This window comes from Miniopterus schreibersii (assembly GCF_964146895.1).
Source record: "Miniopterus schreibersii genome assembly, chromosome: 19".
In the NCBI taxonomy this organism is placed as follows: Eukaryota; Metazoa; Chordata; class Mammalia; order Chiroptera; family Miniopteridae; genus Miniopterus; species Miniopterus schreibersii.
In genome coordinates this window covers 23,461,334-23,484,727 of record NC_138119.1, presented here as the reverse complement: position 1 = coordinate 23,484,727, position 23,394 = coordinate 23,461,334, and the positions used below count along the sequence as shown (strand labels likewise).

The 23,394-nt window shown below is 38.7% G+C and overlaps 1 protein-coding gene and 1 pseudogene across 2 annotated transcripts in view; both read right to left on the bottom strand.

Moving 5' to 3' along the window:
• The window catches only part of HMCN1 (hemicentin 1), a 344,699-nt gene that overhangs the window by 174,177 nt on the left and 147,128 nt on the right, over nt 1-23,394 (bottom strand). Inside the window, exons 12-15 of the mRNA XM_081121757.1 lie at nt 15,035-15,176; nt 13,849-13,976; nt 11,232-11,345; nt 6,023-6,181 (exon numbers count right to left, since the gene is read on the bottom strand). Coding sequence (XP_080977883.1) covers nt 6,023-6,181; nt 11,232-11,345; nt 13,849-13,976; nt 15,035-15,176 — 543 coding nt within the window. The remainder of the gene's footprint in view (nt 1-6,022; nt 6,182-11,231; nt 11,346-13,848; nt 13,977-15,034; nt 15,177-23,394) is intronic.
• On the bottom strand, nt 15,758-16,482 carry LOC308549304 (1-acyl-sn-glycerol-3-phosphate acyltransferase beta pseudogene; annotated as a pseudogene). Its single transcript has one exon. The product of its transcript is annotated as a 1-acyl-sn-glycerol-3-phosphate acyltransferase beta pseudogene (transcript).

The window sequence follows — 23,394 nt, the reverse complement described above, 5'->3', positions numbered from 1 at the left end:
GTTGAGCACTGGAGCTAGGATTGAAAACCAGGTTGATCCAACTTCAGAGTCACGAGGCTTTGTCATTCAATCAGCCTCCCCTTTTCTACTGGTTCTTAAAACTGCCCACAGTTCAGCTGTTTATTGGGCTAGTAAAAATGGGTACAGAGATCATATCTTTCCTTCTGGGAATTCAGAGACTCAGATGTACACGTGTCTTCCGAGCAGCATTAGTTCTTCATTGGCCTGGGATAAAGAACCTCCCATAACTTCACAGCCTCATCTCCCATGAGGTCCCTACACAAACCCTATTCTCAGGACCCTTCTCTGAACAGGGACTGACCTTCCCCAGGGGCCATCCCTTTCACACGCAATGTCTGCTGTTCATCTTGCCTCTTGAAATACTGACAGTTATTTAACCCAGTTCAAAAGGCCCCTCCTCAGTGCCATTTCTTACCATCCAAATGAGTATGATTTCTTCCCTCTTGAGGTTTCAGAGAACCCACTCTCATGGCAACGGCCATATTCACCCTTTTATTGGACTATATGTTTGATTTTTCCCTAGAGGGTTCATTTTTGCAACCATATTTTTACCTTTCAAAGCAACGAACACAGTACTTTGTGCACTATACATGGCTGCCAGATTTTTGTCAGTGATTCAATCAATATTAAAACGCTTTACCAAGAACTGTGTGTGTCCATGTGTGTGCATATGATGATGATAACCACCTTGATCCGGTGCATTTTAACTTGCATTTTTCCCAAAAATGGCAATTTTAGAAACCCTATTTCTTTACAAAACCTAAATAAAATAAAGTTGTTAAATACCACAATTGAGCAATGTGTTTTTTATTTGTTTGTTTGTTTGTTTTAATATATCTTTATTGATTTCAGAGAGAGGAAGGGAGAGGGAGAGAGAGACAGAAACATCAATGATGAAAGAGTCATGGATCGGCTGCCTCCTGTACGCCCCTTGTTGGGGATCGAGCCGGGAACCTGGGAACCCGGGCATGTGCCCTGACTGGGAATCGAACCGTGATCTCCTGGATCCCAGGTGGATGCTCAGACACTGAGCCATGCCCAGCCGGGCAGCAATGTGTTTTTAAAAAGAAGTAGTGTATCGGTTTAGATTTTTCTTAATCCATCTACAAGAGAATTTGGCTTACGAAACTAATAGGCAAAATAAACATACTTTTTAAATAGTTTCTAAAATAACTCATTGTTTGCTCATTCTAGGTGGACAAGGCCTAGTTACTTTTCTCTGGAGAGATAGTAGTCATTTACTCCAGAGCTGGTTGCTTTTCTGAAAAACAGAAGTTAAATGGAACAGTCTCAGGATGTGTTAGGCTCGGAGTGGGGGTAGGTGAATGTGGAGATGGGACAGAAAATAAATTCCAGAAGAGCAAAGGATATGTAGAAGCCTGGGATCAACCAAGTACTTGGGAGGGAACCAAGCTTACTGACACAATAGAACAGAGCCATGAGTGCAAATGAAGACAAACGAGAATTTTCAGAACTAAGAATGCCAAGAACAAACTGGAATATAAATGAGTAAGTGAAACTCAAGTCGTGCCCATAAAACTCAATTAAAGACAGGAGAAGTCATCTGGGGAGAAGGAGCTTCGGGAACAGTGTCAGGTACAAGACAAGCTCTCGGTCAGAGAGTAAGGGATTGGTAGCAGAAAACAAGGCAAATGAAAGTACCAGGCCCAGGCTGGGTAAGCAGCCAAGACAGCATCCATGACATGAACCTCAAACATTAAACAACTCCGACCTCAGGCCAAGCAGCCTCCTAAATACTTCCTACTCCCGAGTGTGGCCAATTCGGACTCCAAGTGAATTATATTGGGTGGATGGTAAACAGATTAAGAGACTGGGGGGGAAGGGTGCAGAAGTGATTATAGTACAAGATACTGAGCTTGTACAGAGGAGGCTGTGCTGCTTAGAGAAGTTACAGCCCACTCGGTGGTTTCAAATGGCAGTTCCACTATTTAAGTCTGTAAACTTGGAAGATGATTTTACCTCCCCCAGTCTAAATTTCCCCATGAACAAAAGGGGATAACAACATTTCTTATTTTGTGTTGTTAAAAGAGAGAATGTTAAGTAATCACTTAACAAGTAGTCATCACCCAAATAGTAATAATCACTGATCATAAATATTGTAGAGTTAATTTATTAAACCACAGTTCTGGAGTGTCTGTAATTGTTCATTTCAATTTTGGCCACTGCAGATAGTCTGTCAGAATTACGTTGAATCCTCTGTGATCCCCTAAATATTTGTGTATAGGTACCTTGACAACTGCTCAGGGTTAATGCACACAGAGCTTTGTCATTTACTAAGAGGTATTTCTGTACCTATCAGTACACATTCCTGTGAAAATATCAAAGTTATAAACAGAATGACCGTCTTGCTCTAAAACTTATTCCATAAAATGATTCTTGTTCCTTTAGTGATAATTAATCTCCGTTAAGGCTACTCTTGCATTAAATTAGTCAAACAGAGATTTTTCTTTCCGAACATGGCTGAACACACTGTTTTGTTTCTACCAAACCACAAAACATGAAACCACCGTCTACAACTCAAACCCCGTGTGGTGTGGAATGCTGCAAATAAAATCATTGCCAGGCCAACTTTTTGTTTGATGTGGCCAATCTTCTTTTCTTCCAAATGACTTCACAACCCACTGCCTCTTTTTCAAACGGATGAAAAGCACTGGTAACTTTCCCCGTTGACCTGAAATGTCCACAACTTAAAGCCATCATAATGAGAAATATAAAGAAAGAGACTCACTGCAAGAAGCTACAACTCAAAAATTACATTAAAGTCTTTTTATAATAACATAAAATAAAAATGTTTGATTGAGTATAGTTGATGTGAAGTAATAAGCCCACAAAAACAATCTGCAAATCCAGTTAACATGATATGGATAAAAAGCATGTTTTTCTTCTTAAGTCATAATCTACTTAGATTTATGCCCAATAGTTCTGGAACGCATATGAATAATTTTATGCACTACTAATAGCAGTACTTAACTTGTCTTAAGACTTTAAAAAAAATTAGTGGAAACAAACAATGACTTTCATATTAAGAGCCCAATGCTTAATTTTCAATACTATGCCACTATTATATATGCATTTCTATATTATTTTCCAAGACTCAAAGAATCAAAATGACCAATCGGTTTGTGAAGTTAATATTCACCTATTGCTCCATGTCCCGTTAAGCAGCTTCAAAGAACAGCAGTAACCAATGACATGCTAAATGCATATGGGCAATGCTGTCTCATTTCATCTTTACAACCTACATCAGGTAGGTCCTATTAAATGCCATGCGGAAAACCAGTTTCTCTCCACTGCCCATCCTCTTAACCACTACGTAACATTCTGGGAAAAGTTTGGGGTTTTTTGTTTGCTTGCTTTTAAACCTAATAGTGATAACCACAACCATCCCCACAACTGTAATTTGTACAGATCCTGGCAGTTACATCCTGTATCTCCTAGGACATGGAACAGTAGTGTTATGTGGATTATCAAACTTCGTAAGCTACAAGGATCAGGACTTCGACGGTGAATGAGGGAATAATTAAGGCATGACAGAAACACGAGGCACTGACTGTAATATTACTTGACAATTGTTAACAATGGTCAAGGTTACAGTGAGTAAACAACTGAGTTTATGTTAATGGTTTCAAAAATCAGAGCAGTTTCTGGAATAATAGTTGAGAAAGGCCTTGTTTTAGAAAAGATCAGCTTGAATATAAGTGAAGATAAAACAAAATTCCATTTAAGGAAGAAAGGACGTTTCCTAATCCAATGCAAGTCACTCCAGCACAGACAGCCTTAATCCTTATATGGTTTATCGCTAGTCACAAGAGAGAACCTGGAAACTCCAGAAGCTAAAAAGATTATCAAGAAGGCAGTAAGTAAGCAAAGGAACATGTGTTCGGTGTTTATTTTTCTATCTTGGAGGAGGAATGAGAGTGTCGTTCCCTTTTTGGCTGGGAACGATTACTGAGGCTCCTTCCCTCTCCCTCTAGAGCCAGGTAACTCTCAAGGACGTTGCGCGCCAGGAGGGAGAAGCATGTAGGTTGAGAACCGAAAGGCACTATGCAGATTCCTTGACAACAAGAATCTGTACTTACTGACCTTCTTCTTTTGGACCTTACATTTCTTTTCTTTTCAAAAAAAATTATTATTGATTTTTTGAGAGAGAGAGGAAGGGAAAGAGAAAGAGAAACATCAACGTGACAGTGGGACACCCATGGACTGGCTGCCTCCTGCACGCCCGGCCCCTAATGGGGATCGAGCCTGCAACCTGGGCATGTGTCCTGACGGGAATAGAACCTTTGGTGCACATGATGACACACAACCAACTGAGCCACACCGCCAGGGCTGGACCTTACATTCTAAGCGTTACTTGTGTTTCACACTCTGCTGATAGATTCAATACTCTCCACCCAGGATTCTAATCTCATTTCTAAAGCACTTCTCTTAATGACCACAGAGTTCCTTCATGGTTGCAACACATCTTGCTATGTCCTAGGCAGACCCTGCAGTGGTCTTTGTGGACATTTCCAGCTTTGTTGATTCTACTCCAAGAGCATAAACACCAAGAAGGCAGAGCGTCCACCAGACAACCTAGGGACAAAGGGGGCCACAAAAGATCCCAGGAGGAAAACATTTTAGTTTATATGAAACAAAATATTAAGCTTAGAGGGTCATGATTTTTACTTAAAGACTTAGAGAGTAGAATTACAATGTTTTATGTTATTTTATCCTAAAAAATGCATTTTCTTTACAGTTCCTAACTTTTGCTTAAAAAAATAAAAACAGCTTTGGCATGAAAATCATCATACATATGCCCAGCCAGGCATGGCTCAGTGGTTGAGCAATGACCTAGGATCCAGGAGGTTGCAGTTCAATACCCGATTAGGGCATGTGCCTGGGTTGCAGGTTCCATCCCCAGTCAGGGGGGTGCAGGAGGCAGCCGATCAATGACTCTCTCATCATTGATGTTTCTCTCTCTCTGTCTCTCTCCCTTCTTCTGAAATCAATAAAGAAGGAAGGAAGGAAGGAAGGAAGGAAGGAAGGAAGGAAGGAAGGAAGGAAGGAAGGAAGGAAGGAAGGAAGGAAGGAAGGAAGGAAGGAAGGAAGGAAATCATACATAAATGGAAGTAAAACTTAACGAATGTCATGTTTTATAAGTTTAAGTGATGCAAAAGTTTGAATTATCTCTTAAAATGAAGCTGCCAGGTTCTTTTTCATAAAAGCAAGCTCTGTTTCATTTCAAGTGTTACCATACTGTGTAGAACTCCCCCCCCCCGCCCCAAGAAACGTGATATGGAGAGACAAAGGAGGGAGAACCGAACTTCTTGAGTAATCCGACCATACCTGTCATGTGCGTGCTGTATCCTTCACATTGTGATTGACGTTTATTTGTAGTTAGTACTTTATTTCATACACAGAGGAGTCATTGCTGGTGAATTTTTTAAAAAAGTAAAAGCACCATCTGCTACCTTTGCTGTCATCAACATCTCCAAATTACATCTACGGCCAAGGTCTAATTTATGGCCTCCAGATGTTATTACTTAGAAATTTGGTGTCAGAATGAATGATTCTGGATTGGAAAATATTTGGCAATAGATGATATACCAAGTAAGTCTACAGTCTGAAGTCAGACAACCTGGGTTCAAACATTCAGGCTCTGCCCCTCCATAGCTCTGTAACCCTGGTCAAGTTGCTTAGCTTATTTAAACCTCTATTTCCTTTTTAGATAATGCAGATAGTTATAGTATCTTCCCCTTAAAATTGTTATGAACATTTAAGGAGATAGCACATATACAAGTTCTTAGCACAGTGCATAGCCCACAGAAAGCACTTGGTAAATGCTAACTACCATTATTATAGTAATAACCTTAAATGCTAACTCTAATTTTGCCTTTCTGAAAAATACTTCCAGCCAATTGTTTCAAAGTTATGAACACAGAAAAAAACAGCAGATCAGTTTTAAAATAAATGTGTCTATCAGACCGGGGATGCTTACAGCCAACATCCAGAGTTATCTTGCCAGTTGCTCTTCCAGCGTCATTGACAGCTACACATGTATAATCACCAGCATCGAGGTCCTGAGTTTCTGGAATCTTCAACAGTCCCAAGAAAGGATCAATAATGAGAAAAGTTGAGGGCCTCAGCTCAAGGTCCCCTAAGTCAAAACAAAGGAGAGAACATTAAACACTGAAGTAATTACAGTTTGCTATTGGTCTGATTTCAAAGCTTCTAAGGAAAACTGATTGTAAAATTTTTAAATACAAGTGTCTGGCACAATGTAGACACTTAAACAACGTTTTTGCAATGAAAGAATGAAGTGTTTCTTGGCACTGAGCTGATTAGTCTATATAATTCTATGGGCTAACCTATGGCCAAAAATCTGGTCCTACATGAATTATGTACAAGTATTTCCTACTGCATAGGTAACCTAAATAAGAACGAAGCCTTTGAAGCTACACTGGGGAACCTGGAAAGGATACCGGCTGTCACCACGGCTGTGTGAAGTGAGAAGGGAATGGGGAATGGGGAGATGAAGGTTGAAAAGAGATTTCTACTATCTCTGTGGCAGGATGAATTCCAGTCACCCAGGAAATGCTTGGGAGACCATAGGTGTTCTTAGTTTGCTTGATGAATGACCACATTTTGATTTGCTACATGCTATTAGTTAGATGGTGTGTAACTGCCTGAAAGGACCCTGAGGATGTCTGAGGAAAAAGGAACCAGAGAGCTAAGGGGGGGGGGGGGGGAGCTTGTTAGCAGAAGAATGGATGAGAAATGCCTGACAATGACCAAAGGGGAGATGTCATATAAATCTCCCAGGTTACCTCTACTCAATCTGTATTATTCATCAAAGTTCTTTAAGTTGGAGTTGTGAGTTTTTTGGAAGAAGCAGTTAGAGACTAAATGTATGGGGAATGGAACTACTTACTGAGTTTGACGCCAGTGTGAGGGTAGGACGGCCCAAGAAAGCTTAGTTATCTCTGAGTCATGTGTGTCTGCTGTTGGCCCGCAGCACCCCAAGTCCCCTGAGAGCCCTTTCTATTTGAAGGTAGGCAATGCCTCGACAAATCTATAAGTTAGGTTAGCCCCTCACTAGGCCTCCCCTCCTCCAGGCTCTCTCCTTTCTTAAGAATGTAATTAACCAGAATGACCAGTATCATTCAAAAATGCCCAGCGCTGGATATTTAATGCCAGCTTCGTGTCTCTATCTTTAATCTGGTTTTGTAAAGGGTCTTATCAAACTCTCTGTGGAAGTCCTGAAAACTTCCAGGGGATTTTAGGGACATGCCCAGATGTCAAGCCTGAAAAGCTATTCTCCAAAATGTCACATGGTAGCCTAGCCATGTGCCCTGGGCCTGAGGTCCATAGAAGTAACTCCCTTAGCTTCTAATGGACAAAGAAAACCCCAGAGCTAGCCGTTCTCTGGGACATTATGAAAAACACCAATCACTAGACTCAGGGAAACAAAGAGACAATTCTCTTTTTGTTTTTATAATTTTGGGAGGAGAAGAGGTCAAAGGAGCCATAAATTTAAAAACACAAAAAATGACATTAGCAGCCGCCAGTGCCAAAAATAAAGTATTTTCAACATTACAATATTTAAAACCCCAATCATCCCTTTAAACTTGCTACTACATACCACACGAGAAGGAGAAGCAACTAAAGGCGTGTCTATGTGCCTCTGGGAAATTTTCATAAATAAAAGCAGATGATGGTGACCTAAACTTTCTTCCCACTAAGGGAGGCTGCAATGTGACCTAGCTGTTCATCAGGAATTAAAATATTTGGACTAAAATGCATTTAGATTTTTGGAATTTGCTTCTCCCTTATTTCTTCTGTGTATGTCAGAGAACATAACAGGAGGAAATAAAAACATTTTTGCTAGTCACCCCCCTCCCCCCAAATAACAATGTTTGAAGAACAGCAGTAATGAAACAAAATACAAAGTGGAAAACACCGGTTTAAGTTTGCGTTTTGATCACATTGTAAGAATCTCTCCTTTCTTGATTTCTCCTGAAAAAATTAATCATTGAATTACTGAGGAGCCACAGAGAAATACAAAACTTTAAGATGAAAATGAAATGAGTTTAGTTTTAATATGAGATTAGAAGAACGTTATACATAGTAATATATATAAATTTTCCTGACAATCTACTCTAGGATTTAATATTACCATTGAGGAGGGGTCTCTTTGCTGCAGTTTAAACTCAATTCTGGCCTCTGTGATGTAAAGACTAACAGAGAAATCATTATTCTTGGCATAAAATCTTTTAAAATAGTTTATGGAAATTAAGTGGTTCTCAAAAATGTCTCCATGTTTGTCTTAAAAATTATTGGGTACTTTACAAAGTGTTTTTTATATTTACTTGTATTTTATTACATTTACTTGTACTTAGTGTTTTAGAAAATGAAACTGAAAAACTTTTAAATGTATGAATTTATTTTAAACCATAAACTCATGACATTTTACATAATGAACATATTTTATGAAAAAATAATATCTCCCTAAACAAGAGAAATTTAGTGAGAAAAGTGGCATTGTTTCACATTTTTACAAATCTCTGGAATAACTGCTAGCTTAATAAAAAAGAGCTGAGCCCCGGCCAGTTTGGCTCAGCAATTAGAGTGTCAGCCCTCCGACCAAAGGGCCTCGGGTTTGATTCCCAGTCAGGAGCACATACCTGGGTTGTGGATTCGATCTTGGCCCAGTCGGGCAACCAATGAGGGTTAACAAATAAAAAATAAAAAGAAAAGAAAACTGAGTGTTCAGATTTGCTTCTGGATGTCACATGTCGCGGAGCCTCCCAAAACTCCCCTATGAGTTGTGAGGACAATGAGTGTGAAAAAGACAAATAACATCTGAGTATTACTAGGAAAATAATTTTGATCTCATGGATTCCCTTCAAAATATTGTGGCGAACCTGCAGGGATTCCTGACTAACTAGACTTTAAGAACCATTGATCTAAATAAATAAATTTATTTAAGTTTTTAAAATTTCTTTAAATTTGTTTGTTTATTAAACCTAAATAATCTAAACATTAAATTTAGTTAATATTTTAGCAGAAATATCCTTTATATAACACTTTAACAGTGTCCCTATTTCTCCTTGGAACCCACTTTGTGTTGCTCATATCTAAATATGAAAAATCTAAAGTTTTGCTGGCCATTTGTACTTATGGAATTTCTCTGAGGGTCTGAATGGAACACAAGACGAGTAAGTTCCTGAGGCCTGCTGTACAACAGAATGCCTGCAGTTAACAAAACTGTACTTACTGCTCGCTTACAAATGTACCAAGAAGGAAGATCTTCTGTGAAGTATTCTTATAACTAACCAACCAACCAAATAGCCAACCACCAACTTTATTCAATTAGCATTGTCTGGAAAAAGGGTATGAAGAAAACGTCTTCTTATGATTATGGGAACTGCTCTCCTTCACCCCGGGAGTTTCCATCACAAGGATTTTCCTAAGCTTCCCGACGTCTCACCCCCTGCAGAGGTGGCAGAGAAAAGGCCGGGTGGCCTCCCCCCTTTCTTTTTGGAGCCATCTGCATGCAGAAGAGCCTGTCCTCTAGTCTTGCTCCTGACGCTGCAGACTGTGCTATGAGTAAGCGTAACAGCAAGCTGGCCGGTCCTCGGGTGCAGGGCCACTCTGCATATTGGCAATGAACACTGGCCTCCCATACGGTCTGTCAGCATTTAATGCACATGTTCCAACTCTGCTGGCTCACAACTTAGACAGAGAAATGGGATATTATTTATTGGGCCCATTAAGTTCCCACATCTATGGTTGAGAGAAGAAACTAATAGGTAGTCAATTCTAGAATCTTCCATGTGGTAGCTGTGTGACTCCCTAATCCTCCGTTAGCTTCCAAGCCATGTGGGGACCAAGACCGGCAAGAAGGCTGTTATTCAGGGAAGTAGCCTCAGTTTGAGAGAGTAAAAGACTTTCTTTGCAACTGTTCTGTTCTATACAGGCAGAGAAATCAGCAGGCTCCGTTACTTTAAAACTTTTTATTTTATTATACACCACTGACTGACATATAAAAAAGTACTGCCTCTATAGCATATTTTTGGATCTATTTAATTATGATGTGAACTTGAAACGATTTCTATTTCCTTTATAATTCGAAGATTTAGGTATTTTAAATAAGTAACATTAGTTTATGGAACTGAAATCAACCTAAGAAGCAAAACCAGAAATGGTTTCTTATCAGAAAAACACGAAGACTAAAAATCATTTAACATGGAAACCCACGAAAATGGTATCATCCCCTAGTTTCCGAGCCTGTTTTTTATTCGTGTTATTTAAAAGTGTTTGTTTGCTACACAAAGCCTTTCTTTTTCACCTCATGTTCCCCGAGCATTTGAACCCGAGGTGAATTAATAATTTTGTGATTATGACATCAACCCGTCACCATGGAAATGTCTGTGATTTAACAAACAGAATCATAACAATAGTGCTTTATGCTATTTAGCATTTTTCATCTGAAGATTAAAAAGTATTTTGAAAACAGTATCTCAATAATCCTAGCAACCTCCCTGTTAGGGTGTTTGTGGGAATTTTTCTTTCTCATGAATTGGAAGAGCTGAGACAGAAACAGAAGCAGAATGTTTTACACAGATATATTCTGTCAGCATCTGAGCCTGGACCAGGGCCCACTAAGGACAAGCAGTACACGACTGCTATTTTATTCTAGAATCACAGGGGTGCAATCTCTATGTTACAAATATAGGAAGACACTTTCTATACTCAATGTAAGTTCAACTGCAAATGTCATTCCATTCCAAGCTTCAGCATGTCTTTATTTGAGCACTTTATAGAAAGTGTCCTTGAGAATCTAGTGAGAGCCATTATCTTTAGGGAAAGTGAACCGAAATCTGTGAAGCTATTTTCAACGTGAACTGAGTCCTCTTGGACGATGTTCTGCAGGAAACAATCCTAAACTAACACGGAGAATGTTCAGCTGGATTAGCACGGGCGAACTTTCCCTGCCTTGATTTTCACGGTCCTGTAATCCACACCAGATGTCAAGTCCTGAAGCTCCGAGTTCAGAATTTCAAATGAGTGCCTCTAGTGTGATCGTAAACACATCTGATGGGGCTGCTAAGTCCCACACCAAAACAAATGTTTAACAAGTCATTTTTTTAAAAAAAAGAGGAAACAAAACTAAGTCCAGACGTGAACAGACTTAAGAAATGTACCTTTGAACCATTTGACGTGAGGTGGAGGAACACCGGAGGTCTTACATTCCATCACTGTTGTGTCCCCAAGGGCAACCAAGAGCTCACTCTGAACGACCATCAACTTGGGGGCTTCTGAAGACAACAAACACATACAGAGTTAACGTCTAGCACAAAGCCCCGCGCACCTTGTCTATGTTTACTAAAAGAACCCAGAAAAAAGTTTACCATTATTTATGTGCTTGTGGCTCTTTCAGTGTTTATGAACAGAAAGAAACTCTGAGAAGCACGGCACATAGATGCGTGTGCTGAAAAGATCATTTATTAAGGCCAAAAAAGGATATCAGGAAAAATAATTCTGATAAAACAGAGTCCAAGAAATTTAGAAAATTAATGGAATAACCTTTATGGGGGGAAAAAAAGTATATAAGGAAAGAAAAATTTTGGAAAGCTGAACACATCTTATAGAAACAATACGAAAGGAGCAGAAAGAGGGATAATAGTAATAAAAATATAGCAAAAGAAAGATGATGTAGCCAAGCTACAGTAGGACTTGAGGATAATACAACTGCAAAGGAATGTGCTAGAATATTTTCTATGTGGATTTAAGGATAGTCATGTTTAACTGCAGAGAGATAGCTGTAGGCTAAGGCTAAAATTTGCATCTATAAAGAGTAGTCTCTCAGTTTTGACTCTGTTGTTCCCCTTGGTGAGAACTGTAGACATTCTCCAAGCTCCTTTCCTTAGCTCTGTCTGGTTCATCCCTTTGCCTAATGCTTCAGTTCACTCACACACTTTTCCCTTAACTGGACATTTTAGGACTTTCTAACTTCCACTGAGGTCAATTTAAACAAAGCCAAGAGACAGCCTCTCAGAGGTCATGTTGAGAGGTCATGTTTCTCTTCTACTAGAAAACCTTCAGGTTTTCACAAATCCCCGGTTTGGCTTTCAAATATCATAACCAGTCATGGAGCCTTGCAGTCCCTTTCTTATCATGAGGCATGAGCCTCAGTGGTGTCCAAAGCACGCTCCAGTCTCATCCTGCTTTTGCTAAAACTGTTTCCTGGGCCTGAAATGCCCTTTGCCCCAACTCTTTAAATCCCACTCCTTCTTCTAGACTGAGCTGAAATGCTGTCTTTTGAGAAATCTTTGCAAATTCCCCATAGAAATTAATCTTCCCTCTGGCCTAACTTCCATTGTATTACTTATCTGTCTGTCTTACTATAGTTCTGTAAGTATACCCACTCCCATTATGCAAGCTCTTGAAAGGTAAGGGCTCTGGGTAACATACATTTAAAAATTTTACACTCCACATTTTACATATTCCGGGTGATAAGTAAGTTAAATAAATGGGTCCAAGAGTCTGGCTTCTTTGAAAATGAACCAAAATTCATTTCTGCAATGCAGAATCTGTTTCTACCTCCTTTCTACATTTTGGGTGTTCTGTGAACATTTTTAATGATCTACATCTGAGGCCTCTTCCCTTCTCAACTTATTTGCCGAGCGCCTTGGCCATTTCTATAAGCAAGACCACTTCTTTCCCAGCTTTCAGGCGCAATATTTATGATACTTTTGTTACCTCCCTCGTCTATCCACACCAATTATAACTCTCGGTCTTTACTATGGATCTTTACACCCCTTCCTCCCCGCTGCCTGTTTCACTACCGTATTATGAATGGCAAATAAGAATGAACGAAAGGGAAGATTGCTAGCCCTTAATTATTCAGTTTTACAAACTAACACTGAACATGTATGCCATTGTCCTTTGTTTGTTTAAGGAAGACCAAATTAAAGAAAATACTCTAGCCCGGCCAGGCGTGGCTCAGCGGTTGAGCATCGACCTAGGATCCAGGAGATCTCGGTTTGATTCCCGGTCAGGGCACAGGCCCGGGTTGCGGGCTCGATCCCCAGGAGAGGGCATGCAGGAGGCAGCCGATCAATGACTCTCTCATTGTTGATGTTTCTATCTCTCTCTCCCTCTCCCTTCCTCTCTCTGAAATCAATAAAGACATATTTTTTTAAAAAATTCTATTCTATATTATATATTATTGGAATGTGCAACCTTATATATTAGACTATTAGATTACATTGTATATTAGAATATATTTTATTCAATTTCATTATGGAATATTATATTATAGAATAATTGTCATAAAGTGCATCTTCAAGAAATGTTTGAGTTTGGAGAGGAAGGCTGAAGATGAAAAGTGAAAATAATATCCAGACAAGATAAATGACAGAAATATTATAAACATTTAATTAGGACAGAAATGTTAGAAACAGTTTTTAATGTAAGTGGAAAATAGCAAATAGAAGTTGAGGTGAACTAGAAAATATAGTGGACTTATTAACTAGCAAGTGAAATATTGCAGAGAACAGGTAACCTTAGAAGGACAGAACTCTGTGGGCAACCTGGAACTCTTCCACATGCTGGAAGCTTCCTTGATTTCTGCTAAGGAAGGTATCACTCCCTGACTTTTAACTTCAATTAGTCACAATATTTGCTTTCATCAATGTGTGGAAATGAATAATAAATTATAAGACTGTGTATAACTCATTCATAATATTAATTTTCAGCGAAGTATTTTTACATGACACGCATCCTATTTTAATTGCCTCTTAAATTGATTATACTTGCCGATGTATCTGAGGGTAGAAGTCTGTTTATCCATTCCTGCTGAATTACTTGCCAGGCAACCATAGATCCCTGCATCTTTGGGAACTGCATTTTTGATAAATAAGGTACCTTCTGAGGTCATCCTATACCTATAGACAAAAGAAAAGAAAATCTAAAATACCCTAATAATAGTATCAAGAAATCTTTCTTCCAAATATCTTCAAATACTTTAGAGTTATATTTTTTATATTGACTGCAGAAATGATTAAATATCATCATTTTACAAGCAGAAATGTAATAATAATAATGATAATAATCGATTCTATGTATCCAGTACTTCTATGAACCAGGGATTGCTCTAAGAGCTGTATATGTATTAATGTTTTAAATCTTCAAATGACCCAATGAGTTAGATACTACTATTATCTCTGTTTTACAGATGGGCAAAGAGGTTCTATAACTCACTCAAAGTTGGATTTAGTAGACGGAGGAAGTGGAATTTACACCCAGAAATCGTGTTCTGTGAGAACTGCTATACTAAACAGTTCCTCAAAATGAAAGCACGGGAGATGCAAGGCCTCATGTCACACAGTGAGTCACTGATGAGTCTAGGAATAGAATCTGGCTCACACCTGAGCCCTGCTCCGCATGCCAAACCCAGAGTAACGGAAGCCCAATAGCTGGAAGCTTCCCTGTTTATGTTCCACATGTTCATTACGCTCTTGGAGCATGAGAGGATTCAGTGTCTTTCAAAAGCATCCAGTAGGAAAAAAAAAAACATTTCAATGGAGTATGGCAAAAGTGAGCAGGGATTATGAAGGATGTCTGCACACACTCCAGTTAGAGCTACTGTTCTGTCCTTGGCCTCCACTCTCTCCTGTTAAATCCCAGGACCACACCTTAAGTTCATTACCCTCATTTCAAATATTCAAGGCAAACCAAGTGTCACGGTGTTATTTTGAACACAGAGTATTGGAAAGAACTTGATGCCAGCTTTCGAAGTCAAGAACTCAGAACCTCAAATTCTATACATCCATCCTTGATTATTTTATGGGCATCTCCTGGCCTATTTAGAAAAATCTAAAGCTGTGAATTTTGGTCAGTCTTCCCTTAACCTTAAGGATTTGGTCAGATTAGTTTTGCCCAGAGAAATTTCATTCACCCTTCTCACTCAGTAAAAACAAAGAACATGATACAAACCCAGTACCTGTGTGACCCCACGATAAACATATCATTAACAGTCCAGGCGATCTTTGGTTTGGGATAACCTGTTGCAGAGCACATGATGGAGACCTCAGATCCTCCTGTGAAAGATTGGTTCTTGGGCATCACAGTGACTCTGGGAGATTCTGCAAATAAAAAGAAACTTATAGAGTGAAATGCCAACTTCCCTTGATTTTAGGAGCTTCCTCTGTTAGCAGACTGGTAAGCTTCTCACCAGCACACCTCCTCCGCTTTTTTTTTTTTTTTGCACTTCCAAGAGTTCATTAATAAAAATTAACAATCAACTGAGTGTAGTACTGATTCGGCAGACTTGCTCCCCAAGGCCAGCAGGAGGGGCAGACCCTGCTTTCTGACTCTCTGAGGCCGAGGTTGGACAGGCCTAATGCAGGCTGTGGCCAGGGCCCTGGGGCCTGCCTCTGCACCCCACAGGCCTGGGGCAAGAGGGCAGAAGGCCTTACCTCTGGCCATTCTTTCCAAGGCCTAGCAGCTCAGCCCATCTGGAGCCCCAAAGCCTGCTCCTGTTCCTGGATCTTGAAGGCATGAGGATGCCCTTAGAGATTAGGGAGGGTCCAGCTGACTTTCCTTTGAAGGATATCAGGGGCCTGGATCCAAGGCTAGTGACTGGAAGGGGCCTGAATGAAAGCCAGGGGAGACAGTAATATTTGGCATCTGGGAGGTGGAGGGAGATGGTCATTCTATCCATTCACTAGCCAGGTCTTGCCCCAGCCCCAGGCTTTGGCCAAAGGGGAGGCTGAACACCAGGCCCTGCAGTGGCCCTGTTCTCCTGGGGTGTCTTGGACATGTGGAAGAAGGTGGTCCTCATGGCCTGGTAGCAGGTGTCCATGAATGTCAGCCACTGTGAGGCCATTGGTGGGGATGGCATCCAGCACCTCCACCTGGGCTGTTCCTGAGGTAAAGAGCTTCATCTTGGGTTGTAAAAGGTGTAGTGTGCCACAGGGAAGAGGGACACTTGGATCTGGATAGCCAGGTAGAAGACACCTTTCTTGAAAGGTGGCAGGTCCCCATTGCTGTTCCACATGCTCTTGGGGTAAACCCACAGTTTGAGGTTCTTCCTGACCCTGCTCTTGCCCATGTGGTCCATCATGGTCACAGTGGTCCTGGAGTGCTGCGGTTGATGAAGAAGGTGCCTCTGAGGTACATTATCAAGCTCACAGGCCCCATGAAGACCAGCTCCCTCTTGGCCATTTGTACACAGTGCTTGGGAAGGGCCTCCATGAGGTCCATCACGTCTAGGACACTCTGGTGGTTAGAAATGACAACACAGGGGTGGCCCAACTCCAGCTTCCAGAAGCCCTTTATCTCAAAGTGGAGGTAGGTATATACTCAAAGGACTGGGTGAACCAGCTGGCGATGCTCATGGTTCTCCACCATCCAGCCACGGTGGTGTAGTAGGCAGATGACTGTGGCCATGGTGGAGACTATGAAGGGGCCCTCTGGGTGATTCCATCAGGGACCTGCCCCATCAGTGCAGGAGGGAAACTGAAGGTAATGAAAGCAGCAGAAGTAAATTCTCATTGAGAGGAAAATCAGTATGACCCCGATGTCATGTTTCTGTCTCCAGTAGTTACCCTGTGGCTCTTGGCTACTTACTCCCACCAGCTAACCACTGGCTTTGGTCTGTTAATCTGGAATTTCAGTACAAACCTGTTTTCAGGCAAAGACCCTAGATGGGGTCTTTTTACCTCTTTCTATATACTGAACACAGGTTTGGGACCACCACATATCCTGACTATTGACTGCTTTGTTTGAAATGCTCTTTTTTTATTTATTAGATTATAAACTTGTTGAGGTAGAGACTAAGTCCTTCATATTATTCCATATTTCATTATATCCTACAGTACTTAACATCCTTTGCATGCTATGCAGTGACTTGTAAATAACAGACACTTAAAACTGTAGATGGAATATGGGGCCATCAAGCCCTAACTTGGCTCTGAGAATGTTTATGCCCGCCAGCTTCTCAGGAACCTGCTATATTGATCATCTGCCCCATGTTCATAGATTCACAGAACCTCAGCTTAACAAAAAATATTAATTATTCAAAGTTCCAATTGTATTCCACTCTTACGGTAGAAAAAAAAAAGATTTTTGAAAATAAAATATTAAATTAGAAATTCATTCTCAAAAAGGATACAAAAATTATCTGGGGTAACTGGGATGTTGATATAGCTGGTCTAATCAATTACACATCTACATCTATATTTCTAGTAAGACCTAATTTTCAAAGAAAAGACCATCAAAAAGTATTAGATAATTTTTTTTAGTGTAAATATCCTATACTCAGTAAGATAAATAAAAATAAATTCATTTTCACAGTCTGAAATAGAGGTCATGAGTATCGACAAAAATAAATAAATAAATTCAATAACGTGATTCTTTTTGCACAATTATTATGTTCCAAGCTCTGTGCTAACTTATAAGGGATACACTGACAAGCCAAACAGATATGCATGGTGTCAGCTTCCCATTTAATTGGGTTTCTACTATAAAGGAATTTGAAAAATTCAGTTCATTAGATCTGGATATATTTATGACATATCTTCACTATAAATTTGTCTGCGAATTGTGGCTTAGTTTCACTAAGAAAAATTTAGTCTGTGGAATCTCCATACATTTGAAAGAGATATAGTGGTACTGCTAGACTGGGCAGCTATACAACTGAACAAACTTAATTTTTGCTTAATTCCTAGCAGCTTACAATTATGCCCCTTTTTTTTTCTGTTTACATTGTGTTTTTCAAATGACGGCCTTTGAAGTTAATGTTCTAAGGGTTTTCCCAGCCTCTGGACCTGGTTGATAGTCTCATTATTCCATGGGTTCTTCTTGGTCAACATAGGACTAAAGAAATGTGTGAGGTCAAGGGCAGACTGGCCATGGCCAGTAAGTTCAAACTGGAATTCCATCTGGAGTCCATCAATTCTGAAATGCTGGACGACTGCACATGCTGGAGGGGTGTTAGAGACAGTCTTTAGGGGATGGGGGGGACGGGAAATGAATACTACTTTCTCTTTGGAATTTACTCAATACCCACACCTACTCAGTCCCATCTTCCTCAAAATAAAATATTTCTCATGTCTTGACATAGGATTGCTGCAAAGATTCAGCAGCTCTCGAGATTTCTGTCTAAACACAGTGCCTTCCGATGGAGTCTGCCAGAATGGACCTGGCATCTCTCCCAGCAAGAATCCCACTGGTATGCTCTGTAGTTCAGATATCAAAGTGAAAATAAATGTCAGTTACCCAAACCAGGATGCAGAGAGCTAAGAGGTCATTTCTCAAATAAAGCCTGGATATAGGGTGTTGCTCAGGGTCATGAAATAAGTCTGTGTGCAGCATACAGATGGGATGACATCATCCCACAGAAGGTGAGAAATTCACCATTGCCCTGGAAAGAATATTCCTGCTGATGATAAGAAAATCAGAAAGGACACGAACAAACAGGGAAGCAACATTGGATTTCCACCAAGTAATAGTTGAATGAAGATGGTCAGAATGATTCAGCCTTTGCTTGATTAGTTTATATAAGGATGTAATAAACTTCACATAATTATTTCAGTAGCTTTTTTTTTTTAATCCCTAGGATAAAGCTCCCCTTGTTTTAGTGAAGTCTGAATGGAGCAAAAACAAGGAATTAAATAACCATGGTTCAACTCTATCAAAGTCCAGAGTCCAATTTTTGGCTTTGGAGAGAAGTAATCCATTCCCAGTTGGTTTTCAGTCTCTTTTCACCACTGCATTCATCACCATTATCAACACCATCATCATCATCACCACCACCACCGTCAGCCATCAAACCATCATCATAAACAACAATTTGCTTTTCATCTGATAGAACAATAGGAACATGGCATGCAATAAGGTATTAAGGCATTAATTCATTCTTTATATTTTAATCATGACAAAAGCAAAATATGCATGTTTTTATAATTTCTCCCCAATTATTTTTAAAAGTTAAACATATATTATGATACTTAAAAGAAATAATAAACACTACTTTAAGACTTAGGTGTCTTAACACACTATTCGCGGTGAGTTGGCAAAATGAATTATAAGTGCCTATGAAAACAGCCCATGCTCTTCCTACAAAAACTGGAGAAGATAAAATCTTGCCTAATTCTTGGATCTTCAATATCAGATTCACATGCAGGAGACACACAGGGTGAGGCAAAAGTAGGTTTACAGTTGTTCATATGAAAAATAATACAATAATTAATAAACAATAATACAAGAATAAACTCTGTTTTGAGTACTCACAACTGTAAACCTACTTTTGCCCCACCCTGTATTTCTGGTTAGTAGTCATCGGGATCTGATTTGTCGCTGCTATGATCCTGGTAGGAAATCCTCAAAAGGAAGGCCTAAGTACTTTTTCTTTAAGGTGATTTAATTATAATCAACAAATTAATAAGATAATGATAATGCACTGAATTACCTACGCAACAATTTAAAATCTTTTTGGCCACTGGTGCATTTGGAGAACTTGGGCAGATTCCTTTGTGTTTTCCTTCTTGCACACAACAAACATTTATTGAGTACCCACAATGTTTCCGACACTTTATGATCACAAGGATCGCACAGAATACCGGATACGGAAACATGTATCTCTATGTATACTTAGGGACTAAATCTCTTTCTAGTAGTCAGTTCATTGAAACAGGAAGATGGGAAAAAGTGACTAAGTGCCTTGTATGTGACTAAGTGCCTTGTAGTCAGTTCATTGAAACAGGAAGATGGGAAAAAGTGACTAAGTGCCTTGTATCTTATGCTAGACCCATCATTTATCTTCCACGATAACCTTATGAAGTGCTACTGATATTTTACAGTTAAAGAAACTAAGGCTCAAATTGGTTAAATAATCCATGGTATCTGGTCCATACCTCAGTAGGAACAATAATAGTACTTCACTCACTATTACTGTGGATTAGCTAAATTAATACACATGAAACACTTAGAACAACTCTTGGCACACAGTAAGCACTATGTAATTTGTGCTATTATTAATATCCCATTATATGATAAAGTATGACAAAAATGATAAGTGCTGTAGTGTTTGAAATACATATTTCCATGTATAATATATAGACATTCACAAATGAAAATTGATCACAGTCCTCACACGTGCATATTCTATTTAGATTATATATCCTACTAATAAAAAATACTTACTATACCTTATTTGATTCTGAAATTTGAGATGTTTCTAGATACTCAAAATTTATAAGAAATTCCAATATAAATAGATAAATTTAGTTTTTGCACATTTTACTGATGCCAAAAAGCACACTCATACCTATGTCACCTTGCACATATTAAAAAGAGTTATGATGATGTAATGAGCATATGGTTATGATAATGTCAATTTCATAGTTAGTGAAGTAATTCTGGTCATTAGGGACTTACTTCATCAATCATCTTGAGAAATATTTCCTTTCCATTGCAGTGTTCTCTCTGGTGACATGGACTAATTAACGACAGACAGCCTGCCTTTCCTGACACCACGGAAGACAAATTAATACACCTAATGTTCATACAGACGTAATATGAAGGAGAAAAGGAGGCTTTGGCCCTTTGATCTCCATGTGGCAGCATGAGATTGTGCAGAAATGTCGTTATATACTGAATATGCTCAAATTTAACCTGGAAAAATTGCCTGTGTTCTTCTTTCTTCAAAAACCCTCCTTATGGAACAGCTAATAAAATCTACAGGAAATTTTTTCCTGTCCTCAGATAATTTTAAAAAACAGTCTCTTTGAAACAAAACCTTAAACTCATACCTTGTAAGTAAATAGTACCCCACTTAATCTAACTTTAACTCCTTTGGAAATTTGGCAGCTATGGTGTCACCTTAAAAGTGATAAATTGCTTTAGACTGTTTCATAAGATTTTGCAAAACTCACTAACATGACATAATTTTTAAATTAGGGTGAACTAATTAAACAATACTTTGAAAATGACTTCTCTATAAATTTGTCATGAGGTAATTATCAGATTTTGTTATGAAATATGGGTTTAAATGTAAGCAGTTATATGCTTACATGTGCAACACGTGGAAAAGAAAGTACTTACATAATGAAATCTAAAATTGGTGATATCATTCCCATAAGCCATGGAAGTTAACATGGGAACATGAAAAATTAGGTTAGTGACTCAGATCTTCTGTTACTGTTACTTTGGCTTTCGTTCGGCAATTATAGAAAACACACCTATTGAGTGAACTTGTGTGTTTTTTCCTTCCGTACAAGGCACTATGATTAAGAAAAGTATCTCACAGTATATAAAATACAATTGGGGGGGGGGGAACTAAACACACGAAATTGATCATGATTAAGAGCAAAAGTGTGTGACAAAAATAATAATTCGATAGGAAAACAGAACAAAGAGACCAACAATATTCAGAAAGGAGGTGATTTATTGTTGTGTTGGCTGTTGTCATTTTTTTTATTTGACAACCTGAGGGAAAAGAGGTCAGTGCCCCTAATAGTCAGGTATTGAATGTTTTAAAATTTATGGGGGCACACAGGTTGAAAATCACTGATGAGTATTATTGAGCCTGCTGAGAATTGTAATTAGTAGCTATGTCCTATCCTGTCAGAGGTGTACCTGCTGATTTAGCTCAATCCATTTATTTAAAACATATTCACACTGTTCACAAGTATATTACTTCATTTCTGATTAGGGAGGTAACTCCTCCTAGTGCTGGTATTAACTAACTTTTAAGCATGAAGCTTGCACAATAACAGTAACAAAATTTCACTAGGAATGATTTACACTGAATAAATGTGCTTACTCACTTAACTTTTCCTTAATTTTCAATGAGTAGAAATGGCAATGGAATATATTTTAACATTTTTTAAGTTTTCCCATGCCTACTAGAGAGTTCATACAAGTGGCCAGAGATTCCTTCCAAAGAGCAAATGATGAAAACCAAAAACCAACCAATCAACTAAACAAACAAGAACAGAGATCAATTGCCTGGGAAAAGAGACAAGGGCCACTGAAATCCCAAAGATATGGAATCAAATGCAACATTTCCAAATCATCTCATCAATAGAAATATGAAGACCTGGCTACAACCTTTTCAAAGCAGTAAAATTATTACTAAATGGCAATAATCCAAATGAATTTTCATAGTGGTTAATCTACATGGAAGTTGCAATAAGTGTCCTAAAACTTCTGCTCTTGCTATTTCTGCCTTTCTTCTTTCTCCAGAACAGACTAGAGTTGTGCCGCCCAATATGGTATCCACTGGACACGTCTATTTAAATGCAATTTTAAATTATCTAAAACTACATCAAATTTCAATATAAATTCTTTAGGTGCACTAGCCATATTTCAGTACTCAGTTGCCACATATAGCTAGTAGCCACCACCTGGGACAGCACATATGTACAAGATACACAGATTTCCTTCATTATAGAAAGTCCTACTGGGCAGTGCTGGACTAGAGAGAAGGTCTATTAAATCTCAGAAAGAAGGTCACTAATTCATTGAGTTACCAGTAGGTGGTGCATTGGCAATAAAACACAAGGCAAGGACTACATCTTGACAGAGTTATTTGCTGGATTTGCAAAAAATTCATACCCAAACAACAGTATGGTTATGAAATTCAGTTAGTCAGGGAAGGGTAAAAATTTCAGAGGTATACAATAAAAAATTTAGGCTAGGTTCTATTTTAATGACAAAATCTTAATGGCAAATATGCATCAAAATTTCTTAAAAATTTATAGTTCTTATTTTCCTATAAGACACAAGGATATGTATATGTACAAAATGTTTGCTGCCTTGATGTCCACTTTAAGTAATTCCTAGCACACAATGTTTACACATTAATATTGTTTCCATTTAATATTTTTTCTTTCCTTAACAACAACAAAAAATATCATGAATTCAGGAGCTTCTTTGGGTGATTAACCAAAACAGATTAAGACAATAAATATAACTGATAACCAGGATAGAATTTTTAAAATTTTATTCTTTTTGCTTAGAAAATCTTCAACTGGATGCTGATTAGCATTGACTCTTGCATTGCCTTTTTTTACTAGGTCTATTTATAACAATTTTCCAAAATCACAGAATTTCCAAATAAAAGAGGAAGACTAAATCTCATCTGACTTAGAAAAAAGTGGCAAGTCATAATTAGCATTATTACTTCGTGGCCTACTGGAAGGATGCTATTAAAGCTTTACATATATGTACGTGTATCTCCTGCTGCAGACTCAATCATGGAAAGGATTTCTTTTGACTATCCAAAGTTGGTTATGTAAATCAGAAAAAGGAATATTATCCAGGGCTAAAAAGAAATGAGCTATCAAACTATGAAAA